Source organism: Eleutherodactylus coqui, chromosome 3 (genome assembly GCF_035609145.1).
Source record: "Eleutherodactylus coqui strain aEleCoq1 chromosome 3, aEleCoq1.hap1, whole genome shotgun sequence".
NCBI lineage: Eukaryota > Metazoa > Chordata > Amphibia > Anura > Eleutherodactylidae > Eleutherodactylus > Eleutherodactylus coqui.
This window is the reverse complement of record NC_089839.1, coordinates 294,729,011-294,756,401: the sequence shown is the minus strand read 5'-3', so window position 1 is coordinate 294,756,401 and position 27,391 is coordinate 294,729,011. Positions and strand designations below refer to the sequence as shown.

General features: G+C 43.6%; 1 protein-coding gene across 1 annotated transcript in view; it reads right to left on the bottom strand.

Moving 5' to 3' along the window:
* The window catches only part of LOC136621897 (FRAS1-related extracellular matrix protein 1-like), a 207,117-nt gene that overhangs the window by 38,917 nt on the left and 140,809 nt on the right, over positions 1 to 27,391 (bottom strand). Inside the window, exons 26-27 of the mRNA XM_066597746.1 lie at positions 4,379 to 4,580; positions 675 to 819 (exon numbers count right to left, since the gene is read on the bottom strand). Of these exons, the coding sequence (XP_066453843.1) occupies positions 675 to 819; positions 4,379 to 4,580 (347 nt within the window). The remainder of the gene's footprint in view (positions 1 to 674; positions 820 to 4,378; positions 4,581 to 27,391) is intronic.

Genomic DNA, 27,391 nt, shown 5'->3' with positions numbered 1-27,391 from the left:
CTCAGTGTTCCCCAACTCCGGTCCTCGGGGACCACCAACAGGTCATGTTTTCAGGATTTCCTCAGTATTGCACAGGTGATGTAATTATTGTCGGTGCCTCAGACATTGCCACAGGTGTTCTTACTATAGGAGAGCCTGAAAACATGACCTGTTGGTGGTCCCTGAGGACTGGAGTTGGGGACCCCTGCTCTAACTAATGCAATCAGAACGCACAACTCATTGTTCCTTAGCACAGATGGGCTATAACAGCAGACGACCAGTTCCAGCGCCAGAAAGGCGAAACTCCAGCGGGCAAAATAGCGCAAAAATTGTATTACTGAGCAACGAAAAAACATCTCCTGGTCAAATGAATCCAGATTTCTGCTGCACTGTGCTGATGGGAGGGTCAAAGTATGGAGCAAGCAGCATGAACTGATGAACCCTTCCTGTCAGGCTGGTATGGTGTGGCGAAGGTTTTCTTGGGACATCCTCATCCTCTGGTATGTGTGGATAAAGGTAGCTGTGGCCATGATGAATTGCTGCCATTCTAAAGGCCAAAGGAGGTCCATTGTGCTATTACATGGGGGGGGGGGGGGGGTCTCTAATAAAGTGGCAATGCAGTGTAAAAAGATCGAAGTTCTAATATGAGGCCCAGCCATATTAATGACACTGAGTGAATAGGGAAATGGACTTACGTATCTGGAGACATTTTATTCCCGGCTGAATCAGAAATTTCAAATTCAAAGCTATCTGAATTGACTTCAAACGAGGGGTTAATAATGTAACGAATCGCCCTGTGGTTTATTTCTCTTTGTGTAAACGTCCGACCGATATAATGTCCTGCAAAATAGAAAGAATCAAAACATAACACTGATACATTATAAAACCAACTAACATCTTAGAAGCCTCATGAACATCTTAAAGCTTTTGTCATACTGGCGTTGGGAAATCGCATGAACAGGAAAAAGCCGCGACCAAGCCACAGCTAAATCTCCCATTTCTCACCCGTTCACATGGCCGGGCTGCAGCATATATATACGCCACAGCCCGGAATTTCTTGAGCCAGGGAGAGAGACCTTAGTGCTGCTAAAGTCTCTTCCCCTCCCCTTGCTGGCTGATAGCGGCAATAGAAGCTCCCATAGAAGCCTATGGGAGCTGCCAGCAAGGGGAGGGTAGGGACTTAAGCAGTGCTTGCCACACTAAATTCCCTCTTCTTCCCTCCCCAGCCTATGGGAGCTGCCGGCAAGGAGAGGAGGAGGGACTTTAACAACGCGAGCCACTGCTAAACTCCCTCCCTTTCCCTCTTCTGACAATTCTCATAGGCTCCCATAGGAGTCTATGGGAACGGCTGGTGTATTACTGCAAAAGATAGGACAAGTCCTATCTTTTCCGTCAGCACGCAATTCAATGCTTCAGATGGTCGTGATTTTCGTCCAGCGTTTTATCGCGGCAAGATAGCCGCGTTAAAATGCTTGTGTGAGATAGGCCTCAGGGCTACGTATGGACTGCTCTGAGGGGCATTGTTTCCACTTGAATACATGTACTTTGGGCTGACAGTCATTTTTTGCAATAGGGTTTAATTACAGACATTGTTCAAGAGGAGGCTGGATGGACGGCTTGGTTTCCTTCAGCTTTTTCTTTTCTCCTAAATGTTCCTATCAGCTAATTTATGACCTCAACAAAGTTTATCTCTGTTGTGATCATAAATCAAATGATTAGAAAGTGCAGAAGAGGAGAAATAAGGGCTGAAGACTAAGCCGTCAGTTCAGCCTCCTATTGAGACTTAAAGCCCATTTACAAGAAACGATTATCGCTCAAAATTCATTCAAACCAAATTCATTCATTCAAATTCATTCAGCAAGCTGAAAGAGAACGATGAGCCTTATCAGTGCCGGGAGTTCTCAGCAGGATACTGCTGATACTATTGTTTCAGCTTGGAGAACACAGCAGTAATATGCAGCATTTCAGCTGTCTACTGTATACCCCACTGTGAGCGCTCAGCTGGATACCAGCTGAACACAGCAGGAGTATGCAGAAGACAGCGCTCCAACTGCATTTTGCATACCCCCTGCTCGGAGCACTCAGCTGTACACCAGCTGAGCGCTCCGAGAAGATAACAGCTGTATGCAGAAGAAAGCGGTCTTGCTTGTCTTCTGTATAAAGCATGAGCCTTCATTTACACACTTATGCAAAGTGAACACTCAAAACTGTCACTCAAACTTCCGTTTGAGCGAATTTTCAGCGATCATCTTGCCGTGTAAATGCACAAAACGATTATCGCTTAAAAGATGTCTTTTGAGCGAATTTTGAGCAATAATTGTTGTGTCTAAATGGGCCCTCAGGGCTTAGTCACACGGGCGTTTATTGCCGCGATTTGCGCATGCGCATGCGTCCGGCGACTTTTTAAAACCATTGCTTTGCAATGGTATCGGACACATGAGCGCTTTTTATGCGCTCGTCCGATAAATTAGAGAACAGAAATCGCAGATCGCACCTATCTGCGATCTGCGATTCCTGTTCTCTTCTCTATATGCGCTCAACGGGGCCGGCGGCAGCAGCGCCGACCCCATTGAGAACATACAGAAGACAAATCATTCTTCTCTGCCACAGTTGTAACAGCTGTGGCAGAGAAGAACAATGTTTGCCCATTAAATTCAATGGAGCGGCAATACAGCCGACTCCATTGAAAGCAATAGGCTGCCGGCGTGCGCGGGATGAATTGTCGGGAAGGGGTTAAATATATAACCCCTTACCTGCAATGCATCCTTAAATGTGAAAAAATAAAAAAAAAGGATGTACTCACCTGCTCCCGGCAGCTGGAGATCCCGGCGGTCGGCCTGCAGTGGGTGTGAAGGAGGTGTGACTCAGGCTTGCCCCTGATTGGCTCAGCCTGAGCCAATCAGAGGCTGATCTCAGTCACACCCATTCATGAATTCATGAATGGGTGTGACTGAGACTTGCTTCTGATTGGCTCAGCGCTGAGCCAATCAGGGGCAAGCCTGAGTCACACCTTCTTCACACCCACTGCAGGCCGACCGCCGGGATCTCCAGCTGCCGGGAGCAGGTGAGTACATCCTTTTTTTTATTTTTTCACATTTAAGGATGCATTGCAGGTAAGGGGTTATATATTTAACCCCTTCCCGACAATTCATCCCACACTCGCCCGCAGCGCTTGCATTCAATGGAGCCGCTGTATTGCCGGCTCCATTGAATGCAATGCGCTGGACAGCTCCGGCCCGTTTCTAATGAAACGCGGCTAGGAGCAGATTTTCGGGCGATTTTTGGGCCGATTTTTCGGCGCCGGTCACGCGATTTGCGCATGCGCATCCGTCATGCGATGCGCAAATCGCGTGAAAAAACGCCCGTGTGACTAAGGCCTCAGGCTGCAGTGTTTGTATACAGTGATAGGTAGCAGCTGCAGAAGACAAAAGGTGCAACATTTTTAACTTCCTCCCCCTACCTTTCCCAACAATTTAGGAGGAGCTCAGTTTGTTCCAGAAGACTGGAGGCTGGAGTCGCTAACAAAGGGGCTTCAACTAAATACAGGGTGTGAATACTTATGTCAATTCAAAATGCTTATTTTTCATTTTTAAAAGATTTATAAAGATTTCTAACATTCTGTTTTCACCGTCATTATGGGCTGCGGAGGGCAGAATGATGGGGGAAAACTTAAATTCTTTTACACTTTGCATGAGGCCACAACATAAAATGTAAAAAAAGGGAAAGGATCTGAAGGCTTTCCAAATGTATTGTATGTTGAGACTTTGACAATACCATAGACTCCAAGGAAAACAAAGCACGGATCTTGGGCTACATGAAATGACAACATCCAATGGATACATAAATGGTGGACATATCCAAAGATTGATGAGGACTAGAGATGAGCGAACATACTCGCTAAGGACAATTACTCGATTGAGCATTGTCCTTAGCGAGTATGTCCCCGCTCGGAAGAAAAGGTTCGGCTGCCGGCGCGGGGAAGCAGTGAGTTGCGGCAGTGAGCAGCGGGAGCGGAGGGGGAGAGAGGGAGAGAGAGAGATCTCCCCTCCATTCCTCCCTCCTCTCCCCAGCCGCTCCCCATCCCGCCGCCGGCAGCCGAATCTTTTCTTCCGAGCGGGCAGGTACTCGCTTAGGGCAATGCTCAATCGAGTAATTGCCCTTAGCGAATATGCTCACTCATCTCTAATGAGGACTATTAGACTCAGAAGAGTTGAAGGGAAAAGTGAAAGACCAAAAAGAAGATGTATGGAGACACTGAACTACTGAGGACGGAGTCATGGAGAAGGCTGAAGACCCAAATGGGAAACTGGAGAAACCTCCTGGATGCAACCGCTCGGGGTGTAAACTAAGTGGATGACAATAATAACATCAATATTACGTAAAGTCGCATCATCTTCACCTGTTTTTGATTTTTCCAGATGTCCAAATCGTGGAGCTCTCAGAATAACATACAGGAGGTCTTCATCGGCACTGTCCGTGTCTGAGGCTCTCAGGTTCTGGGATGTGATCTGGATGGCAGATCTTCCATCTTTCAGGGTCTCCACTGTGGATGGATTCTCCTTCTTCACTAGTTTTGGAGGCATTTTATCCACATGGTTCACCTAAATGAAGATAATGAAGTTATACATCTAGTGATTCCTGTAATACTTTTCCTGCTGGGATAGATAGGGTGGAGTATGCTGTGGTGCCAGGAGGGAGCTGCCAAGCCACTCTCTTGGTCAGAGTATTTAAATACTGGGCTAGGGGAAGGGAACTGAATCTTTGCCCAAGGTGAATAAAAGCTTAGCAATGTCACTTAGGTAGGGGGGTCTTGTGGGGGTGGGAGGTCATTAGTTAGAAATAGCCTCTACTGGTAGCACTAATTTCAAAGATGGCAGATTTTCGGTTTCCAAGATCTCCTATAGGGCTCTTCAGACGAGCTCTGTTTTTGCACTATTAGCAGCGTACAGAACACGCTGCTATAGGAACCAATAGGTTCCTATAGAAGTGTTCACATGGACGACTGTTAGACGCGCTGAATCAGCGCATCTAACAAAGGTAGGACATACGAGTGCAAACTCGCAGGTCCGCTCCGAGGTGCGCGCAAAGATAGGACATGTCCTATCTTTGCTCTGTGCTTTCCATAGGCTCCTATGAGAGCCTTCAAAGCATGCACCTCAGATGGTGTGAACGGGCTACTCTACATAACCTGAAGTAGCCCGTTCATGCAATCTTTTCAGCACTATAGCGGAGCGTAAACGATGTTCGTCTTAACGAACCCTTAAGATGCCTTAACTGATATATGCTGTCAATGACTTCCAGGTGTTTTGATTATGTAATACTATAGTTCTCTTGCTAGATGAGTACACACTGAATGGGTATTTCATTAGACCCCCATCTAGTAGCGTCGGACCTCCTTTGGCTTTCAGAACTGCAGCAAGTCATCCTGACATAGACTCCACCAGGTGATGAAATTGTTCTGCAGGAATATCGGCCCCTGCGGACAGGAAGCTTCTTGTAGGTGCTGCAAATTAGATACAGGTACTAACATGCTCTAACCAGCCTGACAGAAACGATTAATTGATTTCTGCTGCTTTAGCCAAATTCGTCCCTTTCCACCAGCATTGTGCAACAGAAATCTGGATCCATTTGGCCAGGAGATGTTTTCCCGCTGCTCATTTATATATTTTTTGTGCTTTTTTTGCCCCCCGGAGTCTCGCCTTTCTATTTCTCTTAGACACAATGGCGCTTGAACTGGTCCTTTGCTGTTATAGCCCATCCATGCTAAGAAATGATGAGTTGCGCATTCACACATTAGTTGAAGAACCAACTGGCTGCAGTTTACTTGACTGTTTGTCAGAAGAGTCTTGACGTCCTCCCCTGACTCCTTTCGGTGATGAGTTGTTTACATACACAAGATCCCCTTTCGCTGGATGTTTCCCCTCGATCACACCATTCTTGGTAACATCTCTACACCATTACATGAGAAAACCCTATGTGGTTGGCAGTGACATCCTGGCCCTGCTAGTCCACCACCGATGACCCGGCCTCATTGGAAGTCGCTCAGATCGCTGGATTTTCCCATCTAATCCACTGAAAACTTGTCATGTAATTTTCTGCTGCACTTCGGGGTAATCGCTCTAATTTCCATACAATCGTAAAAGGGCCAGGGACTATAAAAAGTGGTCAGCCATTCAGTGGATTATACCAATAAAGGGGTTCAGGGTCATAGTGCAAAGATCAAACTTGCAGCCCCAGCCCTGTGTATAAATACACTGTCTAAGGCACTTGGGACTTATTAGTGCCTCCCTTTGCTACAAAGTACTTGAGGCACATGCCTGAGGTAGCTCTCCTGTAATGATAAGTTGGACTGCAGTCAAGTGGACATTGGGAAAAAATGCGCTACGCAAAACCGATATTGTGCCTGAAAATGTTTGAAAGTGCATAGATACAATGGGGCCAATAGGGGAATGTGATGGGGGGGGGGGGGGGGGGGGACGTACAATAATCATTGTCTCATATCTCTTTTTTTTTTAAACTTATTACTGAGGTAAGAAGAACATTCAGAGTCAGAAATCGTGAGTGGGGAAACTTTTTTCCTTTTTTTTTCACCTGTTTGGATAATTTGCGCAACCCCGGGGAATGCTCACCTTCATGCCTCTGTCCAGCTCATTAGCTGCTTCACTAACTGCATTCTGTGTTTCTTAAATGATGGCTCCCTACCTGACATCTTGTGACATCTGATTAGTAAACTAGGCCATGAATTTAAGAAATAAGCACTTTCGCCTGTCAGGCCCGTTAACCCCGTGTGTGCCCAATGAACCTGACAGCGTAGAGCCTGCAAGTATCAGCTTTCCAGGGATACATAATGTATATATTTTGTCGCCTCTTTCTAAGAAACAAATTGTACATTTTACATAAAATATGAATAGATATTTGGGTTTCTGGATAAAACAAAGATACTTAAAAGTACATTTTTTTAATAATTCCAAACTTTTATTAAAACATCTTTCCAAGAGGATATTTTTGCAGGACATTTTTTTGGGAAATCTAAATTTTAGATAACCTACAGTAATGGCTGAATGTAATTGTACTTTACAGTAAACAGCCAGCAGGGTAGGAGTTAACTTCTTTAAGATTCTGAATCCATCATATGGGACTTCCATCCATAAGGGATCTGGGCATACAAATCTTTCCAAAACACTGACTCCTGAACTTTTGCCAGAGGTATCTCTCCCCGGTGACTCTGAATGCAGAATTACCCGACATGTTATAACTGTCAGCTCTCTGTAAGCAGTTTAGTATGTGCAGTAAATCATAGGACAGAAGAAATATAAAGACGCAGCACTTATAACGCCTTACATTATTTATGCTAGAGGCAACCTGGAGGCTGCAAAGCATCGCTCATCAAAGAGTGTTTACTTCCAAGCATTTCCATGACCAGGGACATCAACATGTTGTAACTCAGTGACTGAGGGTGAAATATAATTCAATAAATCCTACAAAAGACCCTCATAAAAGTACAAGAATATAACTTTTATAATACTACCCCTAATGTACAACAGTATAACTACTATAATACTGCCCCTATGTACAAGAATATAACAACTATAATACTGCTCTCTATGTACAAGAATATAACTACTATAATACTGCCCCCTATGTACAAGAATATAACTACTATAATACTGCCCCCTATGTACAAGAATATAACTACTATAATACTGCCCCCTATGTACAAGAATATAACTACTATAATACTGCCCCCTATGTACAAGAATATAACTGCTATAATACTACCCCCTATGTACAAGAATATAACTACTATAATACTGCCCCCTATGTGCAAGAATATAACTACTATAATACTGCCTCCTATGTACAAGAATATAACAACTATAATACTGCTCTCTATGTACAAGAATATAACTACTATAATACTGCCCCCTATGTACAAGAATATAACTACTATAATACTGCCCCCTATGTACAAGAATATAACTACTATAATACTGCCCCCTATGTACAAGAATATAACTACTATAATACTGCCCCTATGTACAAGAATATAACTACTATAATACTGCCCCCTATGTACAAGAATACAACTACTATAATACTGCCCCCTATGTACAAGAATATAACTGCTATAATACTGCCCCCTATGTACAAGAATATAACTACTATAACACTGCTCCCTATGTACAAGAATATAACTACTATAATACTGCCTCCTATGTACAAGAATATAACTACTATAATACTGCCTCCTATGTACAAGAATATAACTACTATAATACTGCCCCCTATGTACAAGAATATAACTACTATATTACTGCCCCCTATGTACAAGAATATAACTACTATAATACTGCCCCCTATGTACAAGAATATAACTACTATATTACTGCCCCTATGTACAAGAATATAACTACTATAATACTGCCCCCTATGTACAAGAATATAACTACTATAATACTGCCCCCTATGTACAAGAATATAACTACTATAATACTGCCCCTATGTACAATGATATAACTACTATAATACTTCCCCTATGTACAAGAATATAACTACTATAATACTGTCCTCTATGCACAAGAATATAACTACTATAATACTGTCCCCTATGTACAAGAATATAACTACTATAATACTGCCCCCTATGTACAACAATATAACTACTATAATACTGCTCCAATGTACAAGAATGTAACTACTATAATACTGCCCCTTATGTACAAGAATACAACTACTATAATACTGCCCCCTATGTACAAGAATATAACTAGTATAATACTGCCCGCCATGTACAAGAATATAACTACTATAATACTGCCCCCTATGTACAAGAATATAACTACTATAATACTTCCCCCTATGTACAAGAATATAACTGCTATAATACTGCCCCTATGTACAATGATATAACTACTATGACACTGCCCCCTATGTACAAGAATATAACTACTATAATACTGCCCCCTATGTACAAGAATATAACTGCTATAATACTGCCCCCTATGTACAAGAATATAACTGCTATAATACTGCCCCCTATGTACAAGAATATAACTACTATAATACTGCTCCTATGTACAAAATTATAACTACTATAATACTGCCCCCTATGTACAAGAATATAACTACTATAATACTGCCTCCTATGTACAAGAATATAACTACTATAATACTTCCTCCTATGTACAAGAGTATAACTTCTATAATACTGCCCCCTATGTACAAGAATTTAACTACTATAATATTGCCCCCTATGTACAAGAATATAACTACTAGAATACTGCCTTCTATGTACAAGAATATAACTACTATAATACTGCCCCCTATGTACAAGAATATAACTACTATAATACTGCCCCCTATGTACAAGAATATAACTGCTATAATACTGCCCCCTATGTACAAGAATATAACTGCTATAATACTGCCCCCTATGTACAAGAATATAACTACTATAATACTGCTCCTATGTACAAGATTATAACTACTATAATACTGCCCCCTATGTACAAGAATATAACTACTATAATACTTCCTCCTATGTACAAGAATATAACTACTATAATACTGCCCCCTATGTACAAGAATATAACTACTATAATACTGCCCCCTATGTACAAGAATATAACTACTATAATACTGCCCCCTGTGTACAAGAATATAACTACTATAATACTGCTCCCTATGTACAAGAATATAACTTCTATAATACTGCCCCTATGTACAAGAATATAACTACTATGACACTGCCCTTAGTGAGAATGAAATTTAAAAGTTTTGTAAAGATCTGGTAGATTTGTTAATAGACAGCAGCATTTTCTAGAGTACAAGATCCATTTAATAGAATTTAAAAAAGTAAATAACCAAATGACCTATATTTAGTTATTCAGTTCTTTGCCCTTTCACCTAAATTCAACTTCTGGACATTTGTGTTTTGCCTCTAGAAGCTGCCATATTATTGTAAAATCATAAAACTAATTTGTCATAGAATCATAGAATGGTAGAGTTGCAAGCAACCTCCAGGGTCATCTGGTCCAACCCGCTGCTCAATGCAGGATTTACTAAATCATCCCTGACAGATATTTGTCCAGCCTTTGTTCGAAGACTTCCATTGAAGGAGAACTCACCACCTCCTGTGGCAACCTGTTCCACTCGTTGATCACCCTCACTGTCAGAACGATTTTTTCTAATATCTAATTTGTGTCTTCTTCCTTTCAGTTTCACCCCAATGCTTCTAGTCTTTCCTTGTGCAAAAGAGAATAGGGCTGATTCCTCTGCACTGTGACAGCCCCTCACATATTTGTAGACCGCTATTAAGTCTCCTCTCAGCCTTCTTTTTGGCAAGCTAAATATTCCCAGATCCTTTAATCATTCCTCATAGGACATGATTTGCAGACTGCTCACCATCTTGGTAACTCTTCTCTGAGCTTGCTCCAGCTTGTCATGTTGTTTAATAATTAGTTCAAAGATCTTTCCCGGTATAGAAGTCAGGCTTACAGGCCTGTAGTCTACTGGATCCACCTTCTTCACTTTTTTGAAGATAGTGACAACATTTGCCCTTTTCCCATCTTCTGGGACTTCTCCTGTTCTCCAGGAATTTTCAAAGATTATGGCGAGTGGTTCACCAATTACCTCTGCTGCTTCCTTTATTATCCTAGGATGTAATTCATCTGCACCTTGAGACTTGAATTCATTTAAGTTAGCTAAGTGTTCCCTCACCATCTCTCTGTTTATAGATAGCCTGTAGAGATGTACCTGTAGCCTCGTTCGAGTATTAGCGTGTTCGAGATGCTCGTTACTAGAGGCGAGAACCACGCGATGTTCGAGTTACTTTCACTTGCATATCTGAGACGTTAGCGCGCTTTTCTGGCCAATAGAAAGACAGGGAAGGCATTACAACTTCCCCCTGCGACGTTCAAGCCCTATACCACCCCCCTGCAGTGAGTGGCTGGCGAGATCAGGTGTCACCCGAGTATATAAATCGGCCCCACCCGCGGCTCGCCACAGATGCATTCTGACATAGTTCAGGGAAAGTGCTGTCTTGCTGGAGTTGCTATAGGGAGAGTGTTAGGAGTTATTTTAGGCTTCAAGAACCCCAATGGTCCTTCTTAGGGCCACATCTGACCATGTGCAGTACTGTTGAGGCTACTTTTTGCAGTGCTGCACATTTTTTTTTTTTTGTATATCGGCCGTGCAGAGCATTGCGTCCTCAGTCTGCAGTAATTTTACATAGTCCAGGGCCAGTAGTGGTGAGGCAGGGACAGTGAAAGAGATATACTGCGTATATAGGCAGTGGGCTTTTCCAAAACAATTTGGGAAAAATCATTCTATTTGGGCTGCCTGTGACCGTCCTGAGTGTACTGCGTCTCTGCTGGGGGTAGTAGTCCTAATTAATACGCAGCCAGCTAAGTGTTACAGCAGGCTTGCGCAAAATTCTTTCCTGGCTCTGCTGTGCGTTACACATCACTACTGTCATCCTGTCCAGAGGGAAACAGTCTGCAGTAATTTTACATAGTCCAGGGCCAGTAGTGGTGAGGCAGGGACATTGAAAGAGATATACTGTGTATATAGGCAGTGGTCTTTTCCAAAAAAATTTGGGAAAAAACATTCTATTTGGGCTGCCTGTGATTGTCCTGAGTGTACTGCGTCTCTGCTGGGGGTAGTAGTCCTAATTAATACGCAGCCAGCTAAGTGTTACAGCAGGCTTGCGCAAAATTCTTTCCTGGCTCTGCTGTGCGTTCCGTAAGCGAAGTCAGCCTCCAACCACAGGCCAATAAGCGGCACATTTAATTACAGCGTTCTGTTTCTGCACTACTGGTAATACACCATGCTGAGGGGTAGGGGTAGGCCTAGAGGACGTGGACGTGGGCGAGGACGCGGAGGCCCAAGTCAGGGTGTGGGCACAGGCTGAGCTCCTGATCCAGGTGTATTGCAGCCGACTGCTGCGGGATTAGGAGAGAGGCACGTTTCTGGCGTCCCCACATTCATCTCACAATTAATGGGTCCACGCGGTAGACCTTTATTAGAAAATGAGCAGTGTGAGCAGGTCCTGTCGTGGATGGCAAAAAGTGCATCGAGCAATCTATCGACCACCCAGAGTTCTGCGCCGTCCACTGCTGCAACTCTGAATCCTCTGGCTGCTGCTCCTCCTTCCTCCCAGCCTCCTCACTCCATTACAATGACGCATTCTGAGGAGCAGGCAGACTCCCAGGAACTGTTCTCGGGCCCCTGCCCAGAATGGGCAGCAATGGTTCCGAATCCTCTCCCACTGGAGGAGTTTGTCGTGACCGATGCCCAACCTTTGGAAAGTTCCCGGGGTCCGGGGCATGAGGCTGGGGACTTCCGGCAACTGTCTCAAGAGCTTTCAGTGGGTGAGGAGGACGATGTCGATGAGACACAGTTGTCTATCACTCAGGTAGTAGTAATTGGAGTAAGCCCAAGGGAGGAGCGCACAGAGGATTCGGAGGAAGAGCAGCAGGACGATGAGGTGACTGACCCCACCTGTTTTGCTACGCCTACTGAGGACAGGTCTTCAGAGGGGGAGGCAAGAGCAGCAGCAGGGCAGGTTGGAAGAGGCAGTGCGGTGGCCAGGGGTAGAGGCAGGGCCAGACCGAATAATCCACCAACTGTTTCCCAAAGCGCCCCCTCGCGCCATGCCACCCTGCAGAGGCTGAGGTGCTCAAAGGTCTGGCAGTTTTTCACTGAGAGTGCAGACGACCGACGAACAGTGGTGTGCAACGTTTGTCACGCCAAGATCAGCCGGGGAGCCACCACCACCAGCCTCACCACCACCAGCATGCGCAGACATATGATGGCCAAGCACCCCACAAGGTGGGACGAAGGCCGTTCACCGCCTCCGGTTTGCACCGCTGCCTCTCCCCCTGTGCCCCAACCTGCCACTGAGATCCAACCCCCCTCTCAGGACACAGGCACTACCGTCTCCCGGCCTGCACCCACACCCTCACCTCCGCTGTCCTCGGCCCCATCCACCAATGTCTCTCAGCGCACCGTCCAGCCGTCGCTAGCGCAAGTGTTGGAGCGCAAGCGCAAGTACGCCGCCATGCACCCGCACGCTCAAGCGTTAAACATGCACATAGCCAAATTTATCAGCCTGGAGATGCTGCCGTATAGGGTTGTGGAAACGGAGGCTTTCAAAGGTATGATGGCGGCGGCGGCCCCACGCTACTCAGTTCCCAGTCGCCACTACTTTTCCCGATGTGCCGTCCCAGCCCTGCACGACCACGTCTCCCGCAACATTGTACGCGCCCTCACCAACGCGGTTACTGCCAAGGTCCACTTAACAACGGACACGTGGACAAGCACAGGCGGGCAGGGCCACTATATCTCCCTGACGGCACATTGGGTGAATTTAGTGGAGGCTGGGACAGAGTCAGAGCCTGGGACCGCTCACGTCCTACCCACCCCCAGAATTGCGGTCCCCAGCTCGGTGGTGGTATCTGCGGCGGTGTATGCTACCTCCACTAAACTACCCTCCCCTCCTCCTACGCAACCTCTGTCTCGCAATCAAGATGTGTCGGCAGCAGTCGGTGTCGCTTAGGAGAGAAGAGGCACACGGCCCATGAACTGCTGCAGGGTCTGACAGAGCAGACCGACCGCTGGCTTGCGCCGCCGAGTCTCCAACCGGGCATGGTCATGTGTGACAACGGCCGTAACCTGGTGGCAGCTCTGCAGCTCGGCAGCCTCACGCACGTGCCATGCCTGGCCCACGTCTTTAATTTGGTGGTTCAGCGCTTTCTGAAAAGCTACCCACGCTTTTCAGACCTGCTCGGAAAGGTGTGCCGGCTCTGCGCACATTTCCGCAAGTCCCACACGGACGCTGCCACCCTGCGCACCCTGCAACATCGGTTTCATCTGCCAGTGCACCGACTGCTGTGCGACGTGCCCACACGGTGGAACTCTACGCTCCACATGTTGGCCAGGCTCTATGAGCAGCGTAGAGCTATAGTGGAATACCAACTCCAACATGGGCGGTGCAGTGGGAGTCAGCCTCCTCAATTCTTTACAGAAGAGTGGGCCTGGTTGGCAGACATCTGCCAGGTCCTTGGAAACTTTGAGGAGTCTACCCAGATGGTGAGCGGGGATGCTGCAATCATTAGCATCACCATTCCTCTGCTATGCCTCTTGAGAATTTTCCTGCAAAGCATAAAGGCAGACGCTTTGCGCTCGGAAATGGAGGCGGGGGAAGACAGTATGTCGCTGGATAGTTAGAGCACCCTCCTGTCTATATCTCAGCGCGTTGAGGAGGAGGAGGTGGAGGAGCATGAGGAGGAGGGGCAAGAGACAGCTTGGCCCACTGCTGAGGGGACAGATGCTGCTTGCCTGTCATCCTTTCAGCGTGTATGGCCTGAGGAGGAGGAGGAGGATCCTTAAAGTGATCTTCCTAGTGAGGACAGCCATGTGTTGCGTACAGGTACCCTGGCACACATGGCTGACTTCATGTTAGGATGCCTTTCTCGTGACCCTCGCGTTATACGCATTCTGGCCACTACGGATTACTGGGTGTACACACTGCTCGACCCATGGTATAAGGAGAACCTTTGCACTCTCATACCCAAAGAGGAAAGGGGTTCGAGAGTGATGCTATACCACAGGACCCTGGCGGACAAGCTGATGGTAAAATTCCCATCCGACAGCGCTAGTGGCAGAAGGCACAGTTCCGATGGCCAGGTAGCAGGGGAGGCGCGGAGATCAGGCAGCATGTACAGCACAAGCAGGGGAACACTCTCTAAGGCTGAGTCGGCGGGAGCACTGTAAAAGGATGGTGAGGGAGTACGTAGCCGATCGCACGACCGTCCTCCGTGACGCCTCTGCCCCTACAACTACTGGGTGTCGAAGCTGGACACGTGGCCTGAACTCGCGCTGTATGCCCTGGAGGTGCTTGCTTGTCCTGCGGCTAGCGTCTTGTCAGAGAGGGTGTTTAGTGCGGTTGGGGGAATCATCACGGATAAGCGTACCCGCCTGTCAACCGACAGTGCCGACAGGCTTACACTCATCAAGATGAACAAAGCCTGGATTACCCCAGACTTCTCTTCTCCACCAGCGGACAGCAGCGATACCTAAACAATACGTAGGCTGCACCCGCGGATGGAAGCATCGTTCTCTATCACCATCAAAAACGGGGACCTTTTAGCTTCATCAATCTGTGTATTCTATTCATCCTCCTCCTCCTCCTCCTCCTGCTCCGGAAACCTCACGTAATCACGCTGAACGGGCAATTTTTCTTAGGCCCACAAGGCTCAGTCATATAATTTTTGTAAACAATTTTTATACGTTTCAATGCTCATTAAAGCGTTGAAACTTGCACCTGAACCAATTTTTATTTTAACTGAGCTGCCTCCAGGCCTAGTTACAAATTAAGCCACATTAACCAAAGCGATTAATGGGTTTCACCTGCCCTCTTGGTTGGGCATGGGCAATTTTTCTGAGGTACATTAGTACTGTTGGTACACCAATTTTTTTGGGCCCTCGCCTACAGTGTAATCCAATTAATTTTTTGCCCACCTGCATTAAAGCAGACGTTATATCAGCTGTGCTGGGCACTGCAATGGGATATATTTATGTACCGCCGGTGGGTTCCAGGGAGCCACCCATGCTCTCGGTCCACACGGAGTTGTAGCTGCATGTGTCCACTTCTAAAGAACCCCAGTCTGACTGGGCCATGCAGTGTGGGCCGAAGCCCACCTGCATTAAACCTGACATTACCTCAGCTGTGCTGGGCACTGCAATGGAATATATTTATGTACCGCCGGTGGCTTCCTGGGACCCACCCATGCTGTCGGTCCACACGGAGTTGTAACTACATGTGTCCACTTCTAAAGAACCCCAGTCTGACTGGGGCATGCAGTGTGGGCCAAGCCCACCTGCATTAAACCTGACATTAGCTTTGCTGTCCAGGGCACTGCAATGGGATATATTTATGTACCGCCGGTGGGTTCCAGGGAGCCACCCATGCTGTCGGTCCACACGGAGTTGTAACTGTATGTGTCCACTTCTAAAGAACCCCAGTCTGACTGGGGCATGCAGTGTGGGCCGAAGCCCACCTGCATTAAACCTGACATTACCTCAGCTGTGCTGGGCACTGCAATGGGATATATTTATGTACCGCCTGTGGCTTCCTGGGACCCACCCATGCTGTCGGTCCACACGTAGATGTAACTGCATGTGTCCACTTCTAAAGAACCCCAGTCTGACTGGGGCATGCAGTGTGGGCCGAAGCCCACCTGCATTAAACCTGACATTAGCTTTGCTGTCCAGGGCACTGCAATGGGATATATTTATGTACCGCCGGTGGGTTCCAGGGAGCCACCCATGCTGTCGGTCCACACGGAGTTGTAACTGCATGTGTCCACTTCTAAAGAACCCCAGTCTGACCGGGGCATGCAGTGTGGGCCGAAGCCCACCTGCATTAAACATGACATTACCTCAGCTGTGCTGGGCACTGCAATGAGATATATTTATGTACCGCCTGTGGCTTCCTGGGACCCACCCATGCTGTCGGTCCACACGTAGATGTAACTGCATGTGTCCACTTCTAAAGAACCCCAGTCTGACTGGGGCATGCAGTGTGGGCCGAAGCCCACCTGCATTAAACCTGACATTACCTCAGCTGTGCTGGGCACTGCAATGGGATATATTTATGTACCGCCGGTGGCTTCCTGGGACCCACCCATGCTGTCGGTCCACACGGAGTTGTAACTGCATGTGTCCACTTCTAAAGAACCCCAGTCTGACTGGGGCATGCAGTGTGGCCCGAAGCCCACCTGCATTAAACATGACATTACCTCAGCTGTGATGGGCAATGCAATGGGATATTTTTATGTACCGCCGGTGGGTTCCAGGGAGCCACCCATGCTGTTCGTCCACACGGACTTCACAATAGGGAGTTGTACCTGCCTGTGTCTACTTATAAAAACCCCCAGTCTGACTGGGGCATGCAGTGTGGGCCGAAGCCCACCTGCATTTAATCTGACGTTAGCTCTGCTGTCCAGGGCACTGCAATGGGATACATTTATGTACAGCCGGTGGGTGCACACGGAATTCCCATTGCGGAGTTGTACCTGCCTGTGACTATTTATAAAAAAACACGGTCTGACTGGGGCATGCAGACACCTTGACAAAATGAATAGTGTGTGACACATAGGTTCCCCATTGCTATGCCCACGTGTGCAGCTCCTGATGGCGGTGGCACAGGATTATATTTCTCATTGCTTCTGTACAGCATTGTGGGCTATCGTCCTGCCCCTTTTAAAGAAGGTCGCTGCCTAGCCGTGCCAACCCTCTGCAGTGTGTGCCTGCGGTTCCTCCTCATGGCAGACGCACTTATAAATAGACATGAGGGTGGCGTGGCATGAGGGCAGCTGAAGGCTGCGCAGGGACACTTTGGTGTGTGCTGTGGACACTGGGTCGTGCGGCGGGGGGTTGGGCAGCATGTTACCCAGGAGAAGTGGCAGCGGAGTGTCATGCAGGCAGTGATTGTGCTTTGTTGGAGGTAGTGTGATGCTTAGCTAAGGTATGCATTGCTAATGAGGGCTTTTCAGAAGTAAAAATTGTTGGGGGGGGGACCACTCTTGCCGCTATTGTGGCTTAATAGTGGGACCTGGGAACTTGAGATGCAGCCCAACATGTAGCCCCTCGCCTGCCCTATCCGTTGCGGTGTCGTTCCCATCACTTTCTTGAATTGCCCAGATTTTCACAAATGGAAACCTTAGCGAGCATCGGCGATATACAAAAATGCTCGGGTCGCCCATTGACTTTAATGGGGTTCGTTATTCGAAGCGAACCCTCGAGCATTGTGAAATTTTCGTCCCGAGTAACGAGCACCCGAGCATTATGGTGCTCGCTCATCTCTAATAGCCTGCATTCTTTTATTCTCCCAATAGCACCAGGAAGATCAGTTGATGTTCCATCTACTTTCTGAGAGAAAACAGATACAAAATAGGAATTTAAAAGTTCAGCCTTCTCAACATCATTCTTAACCAATTCATTATTTTCATCTTGCAAACAACCAATAGCAGGTTTGACTTTTCTTTTGCTTTTAACATACCCCCAAAATCCTTTTTTATTGCTTTTGGCCTCTGTTGCAAGCCTCAATTCATTATTAGCTTTAGCTTTTCTGACACTTGCCCTACAGTTTCTGCAGACCACATTATATTCTTTTTTAGCCATTCCCCCCTTTTTCCATTTGATAAACATATATATATATATTGCTTTTACCATGTGTGCTAGTTCTGCATTCATCCATCCTGGTTTCTTTAAATGCTTCCCATTCTCCCTTTTAGGGATTGATAACAATTGTGCTTTGAGAATCTTTTTGCAATATTTCCCAACCTTCTTGGACATTTCTGTCCTTAAGAACAACCAGCTATTGGATTCTTCCTACCCGCTTTCTAAGTTCAGTAAAATCTGCCTTTCTTAAATCCACCCTTGAGGTTCGAGTTTTCTCAGGTCTTCCTTCCCTTTTTATCCAAAATTCAAGGATAGCATGATTACTGCCTCCTAAGGTCCCAGCCACCCTTAATTCATCAACCATTCCCTCCCTGTTGGTAAGAATTAGGTCCAAGATAGCAGATCCCCTTGTCGTATATTTTACCTTTTGGAAGATAAAGTTGTCAGCAAGAGCGGATAAGAATTTGTTGGATCCATTACTTTTACCTGAGAGATTCCCAACAAATGTCTGGATCGGTAAAATGTCCCAAAATCACTATGTTGTGCTTCTTTGAGAGCTTGGCCATCTGATGTAGAAAGAGTTCATCCATATCTTCTGCTTGTCCAGGCGGCCTATAGTAAATGCCTACAATGGTGTCCTTTCTGTTGTTCTCTCCTTTTATTCTTACACAAACAGTTTCTACAGAACTCCCAGCTCTGAAGCTTGAATCTCTGTGGAGATGAATGTTTTCCTAACATACAACACAACACCTCCTCCCCTTTTATTAGGTCTGTTTCTTTTAAATAAGTTGTATCCTTCAAGCCTTACGAATGTTGGAGAATACATGACTATTCTTCAGGCAATATGTAGAAGTCAGGTTGGCTTGAAGGTGGTCTATAATAGCAAGATAGTCCATGTAAGAAAGTTTTAGATCTTAGCAATAAGGAAGGGGGCACAAAAATACCTTTGAATGTTTATGCTGGCCAAGACTTTTTAGAAGGTCAGGAATGGCAAGAAAAACAAAACACATGAATAATTAAATCATATGAACCTGAATGTTCTACTTGAAGCACCAATGACTAGACTAAGGTATCGTTATTTTGCGGATCTGTGTCTTTAGAAAAAGCTAAATTCTAAAAACCTGAAGAGCAAGGAGAAACAGGAAAACCAGCAACAAGGTGGGTTTAGAGACTGAGAAGCTGAAGACCGAAACAGAGGACAGAAGATTCTGAGGAAATATTATGCATATAGTCAGCAGGAGCCAAAACCAACTTTGGATAATAAAGATAAAAACAAGGCTTCTTGTATACAGCCTTATTACTTATCTGTGCTGTTTGGATTTGTAAGACCCACAGAAATGTATGGGGCCCACACTGTTCCTCCATAATGTTTCCTTGCATGGCGTATCACAAAGGGTATTCTTCCTTTCAACTATTCTTTCTAAAGAAGGATACGTTACTACATAGAGGCACCATACGTTGGCATGTGAAATTCCTGTGGCTATTTAGTAGAGCACCAAAGTGTCTCCATATCCTAGCTTACAGGTATCAAGTACTTGGGCCCAAGCAAAGAGGAAGAGGACAACCATCACTGGGGTGTAGATAGTCTCAGCATTCATGAACATGTTACAGTGGAGCTTTAAGGCTTGACCAAAAGCTGATTACCCAAACTCAGGACAAGATGTCCTTGAGAAACCTAACACCAGAAGTTGAAACCAATGTCATCATACAGGGTGGGCCATGGAAAAGTAGTCCACCTCCCATGGAAAAATAGTCCACCTCTGATCCTAGCACCACACTCTTTGAAGAAGGCCATAGCCCCTTGCACCTTGTCTGGCAAAGTTGTGTTGCCCGGTGTGCAGTGTTACGGCTTTTTTATACCCTGCTATTTAGTTTATCTGTCCCCATCGCGTCAAAAAGATAGTGAATAGTTATTATGGAAGGCTATGTGTCACGGCTGCTTCATGCGTGCAATAACTGCCAATCCAAACATAAACTCTCTGACAATGTTCATACCACACTAATAGGAACCACCTGCAGTACGAGGAAAAAATAAACAATGGAGAGAAACGTTCCCTAAAAGGATCTAGAGGGTGACAGCCACTGCCTACAAGTGCATGTCCCGCCCATGAGGATGCATCCACCCTCATGCCAGTGCCACTCACTAACCCTGATAAATCACAGAAAAAAACACCATAAGAGTTAATCAAAATCTCCAGAAATAAATCTCAATAATAAATCTCTGAACTTATCTGAAGAGACGCTGAAAGAACCACGGAAACCAGATCCAGAGATGTCCTCACTGCACAGCAGAAGGAGGCTGCACTGAAATAGTTCTCAAAAATCAACGTAGACACTGTCCCAGCATATTGGTATATCGCGAATGACTTGTTGGAAAGTGCTCAAAACACTGAACTTGAAATTATACCAAATAGCATGTGCAGGAACGGAAAGAGTGCGAAAAAGGCGAAACACGTAAATTACAGTACATGATTTCTGACTATGATTGCTAGAGGACTTTTGGCCCCATTGCTGTACTTTATGATGGACGAAGCTTGGTTTAATTTATCAAGTCACATGAATTCACAAAATGTGAATTATTGGTCTACTGAAAATTCCCACCTGACTCATGAAACACAATTTAACAACCAGAAAAATTAGCGTTTGGTGCGCACATCGGGAACACGAATAGTGGGCGCAATTCTCTTTGAATTAACTGTGAATACCGCGGTTTATCTGGACATTTTGAACACTTTATAACCAGCTAACATCAGACGAAATAATCTACTGCTTTTTCCAACAAGATAGGGGCGACACGTCGCACCTCCTATGACTCACTGGCACGCGTTCATCAACCGTTTACGGAAGAGTGAACTGTGTCCGTGGGGTTTTGGCCACCATGTTTCCTGGACTTGTCCACATACGAATTATACCTCTGGGAAATTTAAATCGGCAAATGTACGTGAATAATCTGCATACCCTGGAAGAACTGAAGAAAAACATCACAAACACCCTCCGCAGCATCACCGTTGAAGAGCTACAGGCAGTATCAGCCAACATGCAGTGACATGCACAGGGGTGCATAAAAGTGAATGGGGATCTCTTGTAACATGAGGTTAAAATAAAGCTTTGGGAAAAACATTGCAGTTGCTTGTTCTTTCTGTTACAGTAATGTCAGAGGTAACATAGTAACATAGTTTGTAAGGCTGAATGAAGACAATGTCCATCTAGTCCAGCCTTTTAGCCTCCTGTTTTGTTGATCCAGAGGAAGGCAAAAAAAAACCAAGAGCAGAAGCCAATTAAGCCTTTTGGGGAAAAAATTCCTTCCTGACTCCCTAATGGCAATCAGACTGTTCCCTGGATCAACCCCTAATAGTTCCTACCTGCCTGTATACACGGATTACCAAATAACCTTAGATTTATAACCTATAATATCCTTCCTCTCCAGAAAGACATCAAGTCCCCTTTTAAACTCCTCTAAGGATTTTGCCATCACTACGTCCTCAGGTGGGCATCAAGATGGATTGGCTAATGAATAGAGATGAGCGAGTATACTCAGTAAAGGCAATTGCTCGAGCGAGCATTGCCTTTATCGAGTACCTGCCCGCTCGAGATGAAACATTCGGGTGCCAGCGCGGGGCAGCGGTGAGTAGCGGCTGTCAGCAGGAGGGAGCGGGGGGAGAGAGGGAGGGAGAGATCTCCCCTCCGTTCCGCTCTCCCCCGCAGCTCCCTGCCCGCTGCCGGCACCCGAACCTTTTGTCTCGAGCGGGCAGGTACTCGCTAAAGGTAATGCTCGCTCAAGCAATTGCCTTTACCGAGTATACTCGCTCATCTCTACTAATGAAACAATAGATATGAGTAGGAGAACATCCAGAATAGATGCAGGATATGACACGGACAAGACAGAACCTATAAGATCAACTGTGTGATGGGTGAGGATGTTTCAGCAGAAAGACCAGTGAGTGATTAAGAAATTAATGTACTGTTGATACAAAAATGAAGAAGACGAGGCTTGTTAAAATGATGGCAATAAATACATTTTTCTATTTAATCTAATTACCTCCAAAAATGCTCTGCAAATAAATCATTTCCTATTAACGAGCCCCAGAGGTCATTTACCAAAAATTCATTAATAGTGAGCACAAATCTAAATGCACACACAACATTACAGAAATCAGAAGCACAGACCAGAACTGCTCCAACACCTTCCATCCCAAATGAATGCAGATTTGAGGTTCCTTCTAAATGCCAAACCTCATATTTACCCCCGGTGAGCCACAGGAACTTCCAACAAGGAGGCTGCAAGATGCAAAGGTCGTAAATTTGAAATTTTAAAGATGTGTTATTTGAACATGCCTTATTACATGAATGCCGGGGTCTATCCAACACCTTCAAGCACAACAGGACAACTTTACAACCCTGGTCACAATATTCAGTTTATATAAGATCCCACAGGGTAAGCTCGGCTTCTCAAAAATCAATTGGCATTATTTTTTGATCCCATCAAATCCCAAAGTCAGTGTCTCCCTCCCCTCCACCTCAACCATCCTCTTGGATCACACACAAAATAAGTCAGAGCAGTACAAACTCATGACTATTCATGGGAACGCAAAGTTCAAACCAATCTGAGTGACAGGGATGCAAATCTGGTCAACAAAATTATTCAAAAAGTTACAAAAATAAATATTTATTGACATTTTTAGATTGCATCTGGAATCTTTCACCACGGGGATAGAACTCAGGACCTTCTGCGGCCACTCCAAATACCAGGAGTTCGAAATCGAGGCAACAAATGTAAGGATTCACGATTAACTAAAGCATTAAAATCATCATCTCAAACTTTGTATAAAGTATCAATTTACATGGAGTTGTTTTAAAACCATTATTATGGAGGGACTTCGAGTTAATCTTTTCTTCTCAGCGTTAGAATTCTGATGGTTTAGAATTGTACGTAAATGGGGGGGGGGGGGGGGGGAATTATATCACTAAACATTTAAAGGGGAATGTAAAAAAATGGAACACTACGGGGAAGATCGTCTTCATAAAAACTTCTAGTCATTGCCTTCCTGTTCAGAAGGAACCTCTGTATGAGTCACATTTATGTTCATGTGGGCCAATATTATAGTAGTTATATTCTTGTACATAGGGGGCAGTATTATAGTAGTTATATTCTTGTACATAGGAGCAGTATTATAGTAGTTATATTCTTGTACATAGGGGGCAGTATTATAGTAGTTATATTCTTGTACATAGGGGGCAGTATTATAGTAGTTATATTCTTGTACATAGAGGCAGTATTATAGTAGTTATATTCTTGTACATGGGAGCAGTATTATAGTAGTTATATTCTTGTACATAGGGGGACAGTATTGTAGTAGTTATATTCTTGTACACAGGGGCAGTATTATAGTAGTTATATTCTTGTACATAGGGGGCAGTATTATAGTAGTTATATTCTTGTACATAGGAGCAGTATTATAGTAGTTATATTCTTGTATATAGGGGCCAATATTATAGTAGTTATATTCTTGTATATAGGAGCACTATTATAGTAGGTATATTCTTGTACATAGGGGGCAGTATTATAGTAGTTATATTCTTGTACATAGGGGGCAGTATTATAGTAGTTATATTCTTGTACATTGGGGGCAGTATTATAGTAGTTATATTCTTGTATATAGGGGGGAGTATTATAGTAGTTATAGTCTTGTATATAGGGGGGAGTATTATAGTAGTTATAGTCTTGTACATAGGGGCAGTATTATAGTAGTTATATTCTTGTACATAGAGGCAGTATTATAGTAGCTATAGCATTACTACTATGTGTATTACATTACGCTAGTTATATTCTTGTACATAGGAGCAGTATTATAGTAGTTATATTCTTATACATAGGGGGCAGTATTATAGTAGTTATATTCTTGTACATAGGAGCAGTATTATAGTAGTTATATTCTTATACATAGGGGGCAGTATTATAGTAGTTATATTCTTGTACATAGGGGGCAGTATTATAGTAGTTATCTTCTTGTACATAGAGGCAGTATTATAGTAGCTATAGCATTACTACTATGTGTATTACATTACGCTAGTTATATTCTTGTACATAGGGGGCAGTATTATAGTAGTTATATTCTTGTACATAGGGGGCAGTATTATAGTAGTTATATTCTTGTACATAGGAGCAGTATTATAGTAGTTATATTCTTATACATAGGGGCAGTATTAGTAGTTATATTCTTGTACATAGGGGGCAGTATTATAGTAGTTATATTCTTATACATAGGGGGCAGTATTATAGTAGTTATATTCTTGTACATAGCGGGCAGTATTATAGTAGTTATATTCTTGTACATAGGAGGCAGTATTATAGTAGTTATATTCTTGTACATAGGAGGCAGTATTATAGTAGTTATATTCTTGTACATAGGGGCAGTATTACAGTAGTTATATTCTTGTACATAGGGGGCAGTATTATAGTAGTTATATTTTTGTACATAGTGGACAGTATTATAGTAGTTATATTCTTGTACATAGGGGGCAGTATTATAGTAGTTATATTCTTGTACATAGGGCAGTATTATAGTAGTTATATTCTTGTACATAGGGGCAGTATTATAGTAGTTATATTCTTGTACATAGGGCAGTATTATAGTAGTTATATTCTTGTACATAGGGCAGTATTATAGTAGTTATATTCATGTACATAAGGGGCAGTATTATAGTAGTTATACTCTTGTACATAAGGGGCCGTATTATAGTAGTTATATTTTTGTACATAGGAGACAGTATTATACTAGTTATATTCTTGTACATAGAGGGCAGTATTATAGTAGTTATATTTTTGTACATAGGGGGCAGTATTATAGTAGTTATATTCTTGTACATAGAGGGCAGTATTATAGTAGTTATATTTTTGTACATAGGAGGCAGTATTATAGTAGTTATATTCTTGTACATAGGAGGCAGTATTATAGAAGTAATAAACTTGTACATAGGAGCAGTATTATAGTAGTTATATTCTTGTACATAGGAGGCAGTATTATAGTAGTTATATTTTTGTACATAGGAGGCAGTATTATAGTAGTTATATTCTTGTACATAGGAGGCAGTATTATAGAAGTAATAATCTTGTACATAGGAGCAGTATTATAGTAGTTAAATTCTTGTACATAGGAGGCAGTATTATAGTAGTTATATTCTTGTACATAGGAGGCAGTATTATAGTAGTTCTATTCTTGTACATAGGGGGCAGTATTATAGTAGTTCTATTCTTGTACATAGAGGGCAGTATTATAGTAGTTATATTTTTGTACATGGGGGCAATATTATAGTAGTTATATTCTTGTACATAGGAGCAGTATTATAGTAGGTATATTCTTGTACATAGGGGGCAGTATTATAGTAGTTATAATCTTTTACATAGGGGCAGTATTATAGTAGTTATATTCTTGTACATAGGGGGCAGTATTATAGTAGTTATATTCTTGTACATAGGGGACAGTATTATAGTAGTTATATTCTTGTACATAGGGGACAGCATTATAGTAGTTATATTCTTGTACATAGGGGGCAGTATTATAGTAGTTATATTCTTGTACATAGGGGACAGTATTATAGTAGTTATATTCTTGTACATAGGGGCAGTATTATAGTAGTTATATTCTTGTACATAGGGGGCAGTATTATAGTAGTTATATTCTTGTACATAGGGGACAGTATTATAGTAGATATATTCTTGTACATAGGGGACAGTATTATAGTAGTTATATTCTTGTACATTGGGGGCAGTATTATAGTAGTTATATTCTTGTACATAGGGGCAGTATTATAGTAGTTATATTCTTGTACATAGGAGCAGTATTATAGTAGTTATATTCTTGTACATAGGAGCAGTATTATAGTAGTTATATTCTTGTACATAGGGGGCAGTATTATAGTAGTTATATTCTCGTACATAGGGGCAGTATTATAGTAGTTATATTCTTGTACATAGGAGCAGTATTATAGTAGTTATATTCTTGTACATAGGAGCAGTATTACAGTAGTTATATTCTTGTACATAGGGGGCAATATTATAGTAGTTATATTCTTGTACATAGGGGGCAGTATTATAGTACTTATATTCTTGTACATAGGAGCAGTATTATAGTAGTTATATTCTTGTGCATAGGGGCAGTATTATAGTAGTTATATTCTAGTACATAGGCGGCAGTATTATATGAGTTATATTTTTGTACACAGGGGGCAGTATTGTAGTAGTTGTATTCTTGTACATAAAAATAGTATTCTAGTGATTGTATTCCTTTATGTAAACATGTACCATCTCTGACTCGCGGCTTATTAACTCAGTAGCATGCTAATCCATCATGCATTAACACTGCTACATCGGTAGGGGGCAGCATTACAGTGGCATAACATAGGTGGCTCAGTTATACTGTGTGCATTATCTGCAGGAAAGTGTTTATTTTATGATCGCTACATTGGTCAAGGATCTTGAGAAATTTCAGGAAATCAGTTTTTACAACTGGTGTCACAGCAGGATTATGATAAAAGGAATTTCAAGCCGAAAGCTATTTCACTAATATGAGTGACCGTGTTTATTTTCACACTTTATATGATACTTTTCTAACATTTTTTGTAAATCTGCTTGTTCCCAGCTCCACATATGGCAGGAAAATGATGGTTTCTCGCCTGTTTAACTTAAAAGGCCTGGAACCCACAAGTTAATAACTAGGCCAGTATACTGGTCGCTCTTGTGGTCAAGTAATATACGTAGAGGGGATACGAGGCTTAATGTAACCCTCTTTACAAATAATAATGTGTGTACTTAAGTTTTAATTTCCTTTAGGAAATACACACATGGTTTCTGGGTAAAGAAGCAAAACTTATGAGAAAATTGTCCTCAGTTTACAAGAAAGTTTTGTGCCATATTTTACTTTCCTATAAAAGGGAAAATATTTTATCTACTGCTTTTCATGTATGTAAAAATCTAAAATCAGTTTGATCTTCAGCAGAGTAGCGCCTCCCGATGGTCATAATAACATTAGTTCTCAGTCATAGAAGCGGCTTACACACATTTATGTGAACATTGGTCGCTGACATACAAGTTAAAGCAGCCCTTTGAGATTGGGCAAACAAAGATGGCCACAACACTTCTCTGAATTCCTGATAGACTATTGATGCATTTTAACACATAGTGTGTAGTGGCTCAGAGGGTCCTCCAGAATAGCCACACATTCATAGT